The sequence below is a fragment of the Diprion similis genome, chromosome 13, assembly GCF_021155765.1.
Source record: "Diprion similis isolate iyDipSimi1 chromosome 13, iyDipSimi1.1, whole genome shotgun sequence".
Taxonomy (NCBI): domain Eukaryota; kingdom Metazoa; phylum Arthropoda; class Insecta; order Hymenoptera; family Diprionidae; genus Diprion; species Diprion similis.
The window spans coordinates 1333498-1346666 of NC_060117.1; the positions used below are offsets into that span (position 1 = coordinate 1333498).

The following is a 13169-nucleotide window of genomic DNA, read 5'->3' on the forward strand; positions in this document are numbered from 1 at the left end:
GATTTTTTAACGATGACTAATCAGATAGATCTCCTAGTTCTTTAATTTTCAGAATCCCTCTGTCCTAGGGAGTTTTTAGTGCTCCCAGATGGCTTCGGGTTAATTTCGGAACGCAGCCTAAAACAAATGCCACATATCCCTAGGCCCACTGTTACCAACATAATTTTTTCCGCGGGCAAACCAACGCTTCGTTCGGATTTCAGAACACATCGCTGCTCAGATGTTTCGACAGTACCCACATCTGCCGCCAGACGGCGCTGCAGTTGACGTGTTTGACAATATCGATGCGCAGCTATCCCACGCCGACTTCCGGTTGTCAGACCGCGGAGCGAGCGCAGAGTGTCGACTTGGTACTTTGGTAGCTCCCGGCAGGTGCAGTTCAGTGTGTGCGTCTGTCAGTCGTGCGGCTCGTGGTGATAAAACAGTTAGTGCCTCTCGCCGCTAGCTGCTCCTTGACAACGCAGGAGGAGGATCTCTTCCCCAAAAATATTCTGGACACCACCGCCTTAGGATCGGCGATTCCGGTGAGTAAAACCCGACAGTATTTCTCCCAAAATATTCACCGATCATCAAGCAATTTTTCACGCGATATTATCTATCGTGTACTGCAAGGTTCGTGTGGGCGGGGATGTCTCCGTGTCGTGTGTTCGTCCCCCCCCCCCCTCCCGCCCTTCCCTTTCCTTCCCCGCTATCGATTTTCCAGCTAACGAACTTGTGTCTGGCGATTTTATGCCGTGAAGCAAACAGTTTCCGTTGCCTTAAAGCACTCCTTATCTATCCGGAGAATCGCCTTTTTCCCTGAATTGATAACAGCTCTGCCGTCTCACACGCTGTATCTGCACGCGTGTTTTCTACTCAACACCTCGTCGCGGTTTTATTGCTAGCCGGTAAAGCCGACGGCCTCTTTATCTCCTGTGTGCCCGCGCGCGTGTGTGTGTGTGTGTGTGTGTGTGTAATGTGTATATTATATCCATGCGTTTGATACATTCTGTCAAAAATTTGATAACGCAAGATATGAATGCGAGGCGATCGACGTGACGTCATTCGTCTTGTAGTTGATCTATACAGAGGGTTGTATTAAAGGGTACCTATTTTTAAACACCGACTGTGAACGGAGATTTTAGTTTTAGACACGGTGCAGTACGTCGTGTTACGAGAAGCTCGATAACTTGCGCGTCGCAAAACTATATATATATTTTTTTTCTTTTTCCATCTTTTCTCGCAACTTTCACGCGATATTAATTACAGCGAACGAAGTATTGTTGAACGAAAATCGCCTACGCATGTAAAGAATACCGAATTGAAACGAGTCTGTCTGCACTTTGTACAGGATTTAACACAAGTACTCTTCACGATAAAATCGCCATCCTTCACCCTCTTGAACCCCGTGTAGAAACCGAGTTTCGAGCCAATTTCATCGGTTCATTCTTTCCTGAGGATCGTCGACGTTTTTCTCTTGCTACTGCGAGTATCCCTCTTGTCCCCCCCTCCCCGTTACTCATACACGTCCTCTCACAAATACGTAAAATCATCTCTCTTTCCTCTTGGTAGTTATGAGTTTTTAACTTAATTTACACAATTTCCAATTTCAAATTAGGCATTGAGGTTGCAATCTTACGTGGTTAATTAATTGATGAATTAAAATTATTCGGTAAAATGGTGTGAGATATATAGATTTTGTTTTTTATTCATTGGAATTGTTTCAAATGTCTTTGTATAACAATTATTGCTTTACATGCAGTCGGCACTAATTGTTTGCAAATTTATGTATTTGAGATTATTCAGAATCACGTTTTAATGCATTCGCACCGTGTCTATTCGGAGTCAGGATCCCTCGTAATTAACTAATTAACGTACAATCCAGCATTACGTAAATGTTTTATGCATATGCACGTAATTGCGCGATGAGTCCTCGAGTTCAAATCGTGACCGATTGACTGATTGATCGATCGATCGATTGACATCGCGCTTGTAATTCGTGTCTGTAGTGTTAATTTACAATTCGTTCTATTCATATTATACAGCGATCAAAGTATGGTTACTCGGTCAAAGCACGGATACTATAAATATAAATGATCATCGCATTAGCATGAATTGTGATACATACACCGTTTGTGTATATATAATACACCAGTATATGTATATATAGGTGTGAAACGATTTACCTACGATCATTCTACGTTCCGGGTAACGCGAACGCGTAATCCTTGAATCATTCTTTAAACTTGTTTTTTATTGTTCATTTTTATTCGTCAAATGAAACGTGTTTTTATTTTATACAGAATGAGAGTATTACAGTTGGCATTCTGAAAAAAATATATTCACTGCAAAAGCGTAAAAAAATTTCAATTTTACAATCACAGTTATCTCATTCGAAACGATTACAATTATTAGTTTATTTCCAATGGTAAAAGATATGTCGGTTTCAATTTTTTATCACAAGATTCAGTTTGGGTAGATTTTTGACCGGAAATTTGAGAACAGAGGATCAAAATATTCAATTGAAACGAAAACTAAGAAGCTAACGATTCACACGAATAAATTTATTGTTCATTTGTATTGTTGATCGAAGTAATTATATAAACAGAGAAATTTTCTTGATTAATAATTGATATTCACGCGCAAGAAAATAACGAACTTTCATAATTTTTCATTATTATTTACCGAAGCATTTAAAATACTGCCAGACGTATATGTGCAGATTAAAATTAATGTTTAAACGTCGAGTTTTAAAAACTCGAACAATCACCTGTGTCTCATAGTTTTCTATAAAATTTTGATAAATCACTGAAAAGGAATAACTTCTCATAGCAATAATGTATTATCATCGAATTTCGAATCATTCGTCTCGATGAAAGGGTCAGGTATACGTATAACAGCCTTGATCTCGCTTTCCTTCCTCCCTTTGTCGCCCTTGCCCTTGATCTCGTTCAACCTCCTAACCCTCCACCTCCTTCCTCCGGGCCGCCTGCCTGCGCTTTGAATAGCCACAAACTATATGTACAGTTCATGACTCGACGTCATAATAATTTAGGGCTAGCTGTATATAAATAACTTAACTGTAATGTAATTACGAGAATATTATAATATACATATATATATATATATATGCACACAGGTTGTGTGTAATCATGAGGGCCAGGGCCAATGGCGGTTTGACACGCGATCACAACTCTGAACCCTTAAAATCTATCGTTTCTCCCTCTGTCCTTTGCCCCTTACATTCGTCTATTCGTCTTCTTCTCTTCTTCTCCGTTCACCTGCATCATGCGAATCATGACCCTGAATTCAGAGCTGCGCAGCTCGATTGCTACTCTTGAGCTCTGAACCAACCCTTCGTGTCCTCATTCGCGTGCTTGAGGACCTCCGATGAATTTCCTCCAACCCTCTGCTCTGGATCTAGACATACAAATGTTACAATTAGAGGAAAACCCAGAACTAGAGAAAGAGAGAATAATAATATTACTCAGATTTCTTATTTCAATTGTTTTGCAAAATTCTACGATTTCAGATCAACCGTAATTTTGATATATAATATTTTATAATTTTTTTTTTTTTTTCAAAATTATAGGTTTATTTAATTTTTCAACACAGTATCATAGAGGATTCATTTTTTTATTTCATGTACTGCGTTTGCAAATACACGTAATATGTGTACACACCTTGTCATCCTTATGTGTTATGTATTCGTTTACGTGTAACTATAAACTGCGATTCTTGTGGTATTGATCTAGCGGTCCCGGGGCATGAAGAGAGAGCAACCCGCCTCCCCTGGCGACCTCTGCCCCCCCCCCCCCCCCCTCCCCCTCTCTTTCTCTAACTCGTGTTTTTCCACCCCCTAGAATTACACCTCGTGTGTTTATTAATGCAGGTCTGTACAGCGTAATTAGCAATGTTTCCATTTTTTTCATCGTTATAGGTATCTCGTCATTCATTTTTTACTTTTTATTTCACTATATATATATATATATATATATATATATATATATATATATTGTATGTATATACACTACTACCAATGTATAAGAGAGATAAAATTGGAAACTAAAAAAGAAATTAGAGAAAAATGCTGTCAGATCGATTAGGACTCGTGAATGTCGTTCGTGCTTCCGCAGCAGCTTTGCACATGTATAACTATTCTATACATGTATGTATACATTATCACACATGCGCCATACTGACTAACTGACCCACTTCTTCTTTGCCGCGGTTATTCCGATTTTCACGGTGTAGGTGGACAGCGTGAAAAAGCTTATCAGATACAGATTTGTTGTTATAATTTTTTCCGTTTTCATGTATAAGAAAATGATAAAAATAATGTCACAGTAACGCAGAGGCGTCTAATAATGTGATTTTTTTATTTTTTCTGTTGCAGCTCATTATTGTCTTGAACGCTTTGACCGAGGGTCGTTTATTCTGTGATATCAATCGCGGATCGTCTGATTATCCAAACGCTGAAATAGAAGAAGCGTAGGAGAGGAAACTGATTCTGCAAGTATACCAAAAGGTGGGAAAAACTTGGGGAATAATTCACGTCCCCCCCAAGAATTGTCTAGCGAAGAAATCAAAAGAAACCGAAGATGCCTGCATCAACGACAGCAGCCGCGCCTGCAGGAGCTGAGGCTGGCGGTCCTCCGCGTACCGAACTTCAGGAGCTCCAGCTGAAGGCGGGTCAAACGACTGATGAGGTGAGTTGATAAGAAAAGAAAATTTTATATCAAATTTGGGATATTGAAAAGTTTTTGCAAAAATTATTCGATCAAATCGTCAGATTTATTGGCAAATTTTGAAGAACGTTGCAAAATTTTTTTCGCCTCTTGGAATAAAATTGTTGGAAAAACTGCGAGGAAATTGATCCAACTCTGTGGGTAATAATTGAAATGGTTAAGAAGATTGCAATGATGCCGACGGTATTTCTTGGAAAAAAGGTACTATCGTCGGTAACTCGTTACCATTGTCGGTAAGTAGGTAATATTACCGACGGAAGGTATCGCGCGAGTGGAATCTCGTTGTTACCGACTTTGCATTACGTTAGGGGTTTTTTTTTCTCTTTTGATACGCTGGTTGTAACTTGATATTTTCACATTCGCTTTTAATCGTATCGAACTTCTATGTCGTCTACAAAGTTGATTTCAGTTATAATGTTCAGACAGTAGATAAAATAGTTCAATTTGAGTAAGATTAGCATATTTTTTAAATACGCAACATGTCATGATATGAAGCTCTTTAATATTCATGTTTTGTTACGAAGAATAGTTTACAGGTACATACATACATGTTTCATTGACATGGAATACAGAGATGCTGAAAATTTTTTTTTTAATATTTCTATTATTGTTCATATCTGTTTACCAAAGCATCGAACGAAAAACTCATCTGTTTTGTGTAGGCGCTTCTCTCGTTACACTTGACTCGATACCGTATTCAAAAAACGTGAATATGAACTCGAAAAGTTGTATGTCTTATTCATAGGAATGACAGAAAAAAAAAGTTTGCAGAGGTATTTATTCATTTCATTATACATAATGTGGAAGAGGTGATTTGATATTTCTCCCACGACCGCGGCGGATGCTGATACCATGGTTAGGTAGGCGAGGTCTGACTTGCGAAATTCCATACTTGGTTTTCAATATTCAGGTCACGATTTAATGTAGGTATCCTGCGTCACTGCATCCCTACTAACACTCTCGTCGTTGCTAGTAAACTGGAATTGACAAATGGAATAAGAGAGAAAAATCATTACAGGCATGTCAGAGAGATGGACGAATGGTACTTTCCTTCATACCACATCATCATATCAACTCTCAATTTGTCCCCGTTTCATAGCATACCCATTGTAGTCATAATTGTTCCATCCCCCCTGCATTTTCACCACCCTTTACCTTCTCACTCCTCTTCTATTCCGCTCTTTTGTCGTTGAACCCTGTCATCGGTATATAATAATTGCTGAAACCGAGAAGGGAAAACGTGAAATATTGTAGACAGAAAAAATTGCCAACTCGCGTGCAGACTCGTGGCGTCTCTGAAACCCTACAGCAGCGGCAGCATCATGATGAGAGTTCGTTTGAGGAATAGGGTGAACATTATATTTGGACGAGCCGGCACTCGCTCGGCTCCACCTCGCTTCCTCCATTAGGGACCTAAACTTGGTTATTCCAATTTTTGACAGTCATAGAGGTTTCATTCATTAGGTCTAGCGGTGAAGTAAGGTCGTCACGAAGGTTGTGCGACGAGAACAGAATTGAGCTACAGAATCTGCGGAGGAAAGAAGGGGAGGAGAGAGAGGACAAGAGAGAGTAGCCGAGGTACTTACGGAGTCTGTAATCCTCCTCCAATCCTCGAGTTTCGCAGTGTCAGTCGGAAGTGTCCACCCACTCAGACACTTGACGGTATTATTCATCAAGCCCACCTTTTTTCCTTTCATTAAATTTTCCAACCCCCGCGACACCCTCAATCTTGACGACCACATCTCCCAGCTGGTCTCATTTCCTCGCCGCGATCTTCTTCTCTTTCTTTCAATTTCTTCGTTAGATTACCGCTACGGAATAAGGCTCGCGTGTCTTAAATGATGCGCAGAGATATTTATTACAAAGAAGCTTGTAAGGCGGATTTCACCTAACGAGAGAGTTTCCGAGTCAGCGGCCGGCTGTCATTTGTCAAGGGTGAATTTTCGGTAGAAATTGAAGCAATGAAGGCTTGGTGAGGTCGTTTAGAAGGTTCCGGTTAACCACTTGTCAAGTCGCAAAAGCTGAACCTCCGCGAAATGTTTCTTCTCTGTGTCTGCAGGTACTATCGGTGCAAAAGAGAACCTTATAGCTTCTGACTTGAACTCTTAAAAAAAAAAATCATGTTATTTGTCAAATACAAGTCGCTATAAAAATTCAGCTCGCAATATCTTCAACACTTTCTTACCAAAAAGTATGTACGAAGTGGGTTCAAGAGTCTCTATAACAGAATTCTCTACGCAGTAGATTCGCGGTTTGCAGATATCAAGTAGTCTCGGGTGTCGCTTAAATTGCCATCATCATTATCGTCATCGTTGTCATCACGATCATGATCCCCTTTATCGACTGTTTGTATACTGTGACACGGTTGAGTGTAAACGACCACCGCGATATCTTTATCGGGTCTTTATCAGCACACCCTGTGGTGGTGTATTGCTTTATCGTTCGTGTCGTCGTCGTCGTCATTCGGCTACCCTCTTCCCCCTCCCCTCTTTGCATGGAAAATATCGGTATAAGAAGGTACATGTACATCATTTTGTGTGTGTTTTACGCTTACGTCATCACGTCGACAGCGTGGCTCGACCCAACCACCGACCATCCCTTCAATTTAGATGATCCCGCGTGGGTTGCATCAATTACTTAGATATCGCCCACTACCACCATAGCCACCATATTGCATCATGCCTCCTGTACTCTGTATAAACCTACGCGATATACGCACGCAGGTTTAATGCTCATTCTCCTCTTACGTCAGTCGATACTCGAACCAACACGCGTCAAAAACCTGCCTAAGCGTCATTGGTTTTCTTTGCTCCGCAGCTGCCAACGTGCTTCAGTTTGTAATTTTTCTTTCTTCCAGCTTTTCTATGGTTCTAGAAATTATTTATCATCGAGAGACACGCACTCGTTGATATGAGTTGAAGTTTTACTTCAAGTCAGAAGGAATTAGAAATTTGGAATGAGAACCTTTCTACTTTTCGTCATTCTCAGCGATCGAGTTTCCCGAGCGTTGTGGAAAACGGAGAATTGTGTTGAAGGTATTACGAGGGGCTTACAAGGGGACAAAGATAACCTCAGAATTCCGTTACTACTTTTTTTTCCACACTCCGATGTCGAAGAGTAATCAAACTTCTATCATCGACAGCTGCTCTTTCTGGTTCCAACTCATTCTCCTTTTCTCTCCTCTATCTATACGAAATCGAATACATATGAAACCCCAGGAGACACGGCTGGAGAACGAATGCCGGGCGAGAACCTAAACCCCGTCACATATTTACTCTTTGGTTCTTTGATCCATTATTGTCTTGCTCTGTTTCTATTCCTACATCTCTCGATTCCGAACAACAACGAAAGACCGTATTAAACCGTAACGCTATTCAACGATATAATAGATTGTACAAGGATCAGGGTCCATAGAATAATAAAACGAGCAGTCCCTTGTCCTCTTTTAACATTGCACGCCAGTGATCCTTCGAGTCTTCGGAACCAGAGAGATAGATAATCTTCGCTCAAAGGTTCCAACAGGTTCGACCAAAACTTTGGCTTTTCCTTTCTATCGTGTGGTTTTATCTTCTTCTTCTATTATTCTTTTTCTTCACTTCTCTTTCATTCTCCTTTGATACTCGAGGCTTTCCTACCGGCCACTTCTGTTCGTGTTGTCATACCTGGTCGAAATTGTGCTAACGCACGTTTCATCAACTTCGCGCTAACTCTGATACTGTTGCGCACAAGTACGCAACAACGAGCCATGATTGATGACTATTCGACAACCTAGATAGCCGCCACCTACCCAGTCCAATGGCTCCCTTGGTCATTCCTCGAGTTGGGCAGGCAGGCAGGCAGGCTGGCAGTAAAGCGTCCTGCTGTGGCGATATGGGTTTGTTTGATTGGATCGCGTGCAGCCAGGGTAACCGAGTAATGAAAAGGCACGCGATCCGGTTCGCACATGCTTTACACTAACCCCCAACGATGGTCAATAAAGTAGCCTTTCCAACCCTCTCGAACCGTCGTTGGACTTCAAAGAGAGAATTTTCGGCACTTTTATGCAGTACTTTTTTAAATTCCTCTATTGTTTTTGTCTCAACGGATGCCGTTTGCACTTTTTTCTGCCACGGCTTTGCCGCCATTGACCTTCGGTTCTATTTACAGCGATAGCCTCACTCGTTTCGTTGGATCGAGTATCAACTTTGTGTATCGAATTTAGATCGCAATTACAACGTTATATAAGTTTTTACCGATGTAACTCGTGAATCACTCAGGTTTCTCTTCTTGTTCCTCTTTTTCTCTGAATTACTCGCCTCGTGCATATTCTGATGTATTTTTTTTTTTATCACTGGAAAAAACAACATCGAATGAACGAACTTTGCGGTCCGCGGCTGGTTTTTTTTTTTTTTTTGAGGGGGGGAGGCTTTTTCACACAACCGAGAGGCAAGGGTTGTTGGAGGAGGCTTAGAAGGCTTGAGGGTATTTTTCGTACGCAAATATATACTACGCGTTGGGACAATTTCTGGGGGTGGAAGGGAAGGTTAAATTCGAGCGATTTTAACCCTCCCGGGCAAATAATACGGACACGCCTCATCCTACGTCCCTCTTCCTTCTTCCTTTTTGAGAAACCCGCAGGTGAAATACAAACAGGACGAACTCCGGTTCTTATTCTTCACCCCTTCGCTTTACAACGTGAACGGATAAACACCCTTTTTCGAGCCGTCCTATTTCTTGCCCATTTTCCACCTAAAAACCTTTGCCTGAAAATCAACTCAAGCGATTGATTGTATAAAACTTCTGAAGACAGACGCACTGAAAAGTGTATTAACTCTCGACGTTTACTTCTTAATTATATTGTGGTTTTTAGCCCAGATTCAATTTTACAAAAGAAACTTTTCTGGCTTTAAGAACACGTCAAAAACATACAAATCAATGTGAAGGGAAATATAAAACTTGGTGGCACACAATTTACGGTCCTTTCCCCTCGGGGCTGATGCTGATGCTGATGCTGCTGGTGCTTCTCCGAATTCTGTCTTCATGTGATTTGTATGTGATATAGTTTTGTATGTATGGTTACCTACGTCTGTCTATGTATACATATATGTATATATGTTGTATGTACTACTCTGGTTCAGCACCAGAATGCGGGGTTTGAAAAGGTTATAGGTACGTATGTTATATACGAAGAACTCCAGTATTCTCGACGTCTGCTAATGTCATGGGGTTACCGTGTCATTTGAGAACGGAGTAGGGATCGGTCGCTAGGTGTGAGGAAATTTATTTCTCATTCCTCTGGCGGGAGAGAAGCGAGTTTTTTTTTTTGTTATTATTACGAGACTTCTCCTTGTCGGCGTTCCGGTCACTTTTAATTACTCCAGTACCACGGGACAACCTTTTCTGTGAAGAATCAATGGATAATTAGGAAGCATGGGGTAGAAAGAAAACCCTCAAGATTCTAACAAAGGTATAATAGCGGTACTAACCCCATAGCCTTAACGAGAGAAAGAGGTACCAAAGCGTCTGGAGCATCGTTCATTGTGTACCATTTCGTTAGTCTTCTTCCAGGGTTAAATTATAGCTCAGGATGCTTCGGGGGGTTGGTTAGGCGTGGGGGGGAAAACGTGACTGCAATACCCTTCCGCTGTTTTGTAAAAGGGGGGATGAAGAGAAAGAGAAAGAGAGAGAAACCGAGGGATGGGGAGTAGTTGGATTATTGGCCCCTTTGGGTCAGGCGGAAGGTCAAAGGGTCAGAGTGGTCTTGATGATGCCTGTTCTCCACTGCGGTGTCTCTCTAAAGTAATTAAGGGAATCTGAAACTTGAAAGAAAATTCTCTACTATTTCATCTGTATGTTCTGTTGTACAGTGTCATCCTATCGATCGATCCAATATCTCTTTCTATATCTATAATAACAGATAGAGGCTCGCGGAGAAATGCTCGACAAATATTTTTCACCCCCGTGAACGGGATTAATATGTATGAATTGTGGAGAAATAATAATTTGTCTGAAGGGAAGTCTGACAATTCAGGAGAACAAATTAATCGCTCTTCTCTCTCATCCTCTTCTTGTTATTAGCAGGCTTTGGTAGTTTGATTATTAGACTTTTCCTCAACCACGCAAACTCTTCCATAGTAATATGTAAGTATACTATGGAAAGAAACTGATAGAATCTAACTACTTTTCACTTGTTCTTTTTCTTCCGGCATCGTCAGCCGCATTGAATGACCGTGAAAAGTTCCTAGGATGATGATAGTCAGAAATTGAAGTTTGTTCGAAGAGAGTAGAAGAAGAAGTTTCTTACCATCTTTCGAGGAAGTAATTTCGTCCTCGCACTCTTTTCTATCTTTCTCTTATTCTTCGACGTATCGATACGTCCATCCATCCATCTCCATTATTGTCTGGCTGACACGTGTACGAGGAGTCCTACAGAAGCTACGGGAATTCGCCATCCACTGGTGACGTCGCGTTTCGCCGATATAGAGAGAAGCCGTAGGTTACGTCAGGAGGATTCTATTTATGGGAGTGAAGGAAGGAAGGAAGGAGGAAGGCTTGTCATTCAATGGGGTGGAAATAGCCTGCAGTGTGTACCCATCTACTATGCTCTATGCGAAATATCCACACTTGAGATGCGAGAATCAATTTCATCGTGTGCTTCTTTCGAGTGCCGACTCGAAAACAACCTGTCCGCACAATTCGTTGTTGCGTGCCAATTAACTTTTTTTTTTCTCTCACCATGAGTTTTACTCCAGTGTCACCGCGGCACGACGACACCATCGAAGCCAAACTCTCTGACAATCTACAAACTAGGTAACTTCGTCTTGAACCAGCTTAAGAGTTCAGTTATGCGGCTCGTGTCCAGAAGAACACGAACAAAAAGAGAAGGGAAAAAGTTGCGAGGTAACGTTCGTGTCGACGGGTGTGGAGCTTTACTCAGAAGCTATTACAGGGAAACGCGAAATTCTAGAAAATTCGTGATTCTAGAATCAGTACGTGTAAATGGTTCCTCGATACCGTTATGGAAAGTTTTCATCCCCTGAACTCGGTTCCTTTCCATTCCGCACAAGACACGCATGCAGGGTGTGTCTCTTATGCTACTTGATGTTCAGCTACCTTTTTAGCTCTCTATTTGCTAGATTGTGAATCGTGATCGAGGATCTTCCAATGTGCTGGATTCCAGAACGTTTCCAATGTGCTGGATTACTGTTACTGATCGCCTTAGCCCGATGCACTTGAAGAAGTTGGCTTATTTCTGTTCTGAGTTTGCTTAAATAACAACGCAATTGTTATGCGCAATAGCGGTATAAGACTGGAAAGAATGGCCACCACCCCACGGTTCACTCGTTACCACTGGCAACCCGCTGTTGCGCGCCAAACAACGTCACTCTTCACTCCTTCGCCTTTTATACCGAGACCCGCCGAAGCCGCCCGAATCCTCACTCCTGTCTCTGGGATACGAGACGGTGAACGGACTTGCCAGCACCTTCATTCATCCCTTGATAGTCAACCCGACAGCAAGTCGTCGTCACTTTCCTCCGTAGGTACCTTTAGCTGTGTAACCATCCGGGAGAAGAAGCCAAAAGGCAAGCAAACGGGCGCAGTATGCAACAGTAGTGAGAGAGACTACATGGTCCCACCTACTTTTTACTCGAAACTTGTTGATTCGTTAGAAATCTAGTTTACGGATGGAACGGTGCAAGTGATCGTGGGTTGTTTAGGGATCCTTGTGCAAGAGGATACAGGATTACGACTTACAGACACTTTTCCGGCGGTTTTCATTTTGTGGATATTATAGACCGAGAAGCGGAAGGTCGTAAAGAGTGCGGAGAAAAGAGAGAAAGAGAGAGAGAGACGTCATGGAGTGGGCTTAATCGCGATGGTCGATATATCCGATATTGATTTTCCCATTCGATGAACTGAAGCTCACCGGAGATACCGAGAATCCTATATTTCACGATGGTGCGGACCACTTTCAATTCCAACGACAGAGTTATTATCGCGTGACGCGATCATTGTGGTCACGATGAATCCAAGAATTTAGGGGAGGAGGTGGAGGTCTGATAATTATGCAGTCATTCGCGCCGGCTTGCCAATCGGATTCACACCACCAGCTGGACAAGAGCTGATGAGTTCACAACACCCCGAGTGGCCTTTGGAAGACATAGTCGACAACTGGTGTAACGCAACTATGCCCATCGTCATTTTGGTCCGATGGATCAGCGCTGTAGAACCATTTCTGAAAGAAGGAAAAATCGTGACTGTTGAGAACGTCGATGAGAGATAGGACGTTGATCGATAGAGTAGTTGGAGAAAAGCGAACACACGTATATAACGAAGATAAACAGGAAGAGGAAAATAGAAAAACACTCGAAGGTTTAGTCGCTGATCGCGACATGATGACCAAATGGTCCTCCACACCAAATGAAGAAGAAGACGATGATGAATTACAGTGTCAGTTTGTGA

The 13169-nt window shown here is 41.8% G+C and overlaps 1 protein-coding gene across 4 annotated transcripts in view; it reads left to right on the top strand.

Moving 5' to 3' along the window:
• The first annotated feature begins 311 nt into the window (after positions 1 to 311).
• The window catches only part of LOC124413984 (synaptosomal-associated protein 25), a 33733-nt gene continuing 20875 nt past the window's right edge, over positions 312 to 13169 (top strand). For 2 of the 4 annotated variants that reach the window (XR_006929911.1, XM_046894818.1), the window contains exons 1-2: positions 314 to 524; positions 4376 to 4688. Coding sequence is in view for 3 of the 4 variants with exons in the window: in XM_046894818.1 (XP_046750774.1) it covers positions 4581 to 4688 (108 nt within the window). In the remaining variant the exon portion in view is untranslated. Of the gene's footprint in view, positions 525 to 4375; positions 4689 to 13169 lie in introns of all 4 variants that reach the window. The other 2 variants (XM_046894819.1, XM_046894817.1) reach the window with 2 other exon arrangements.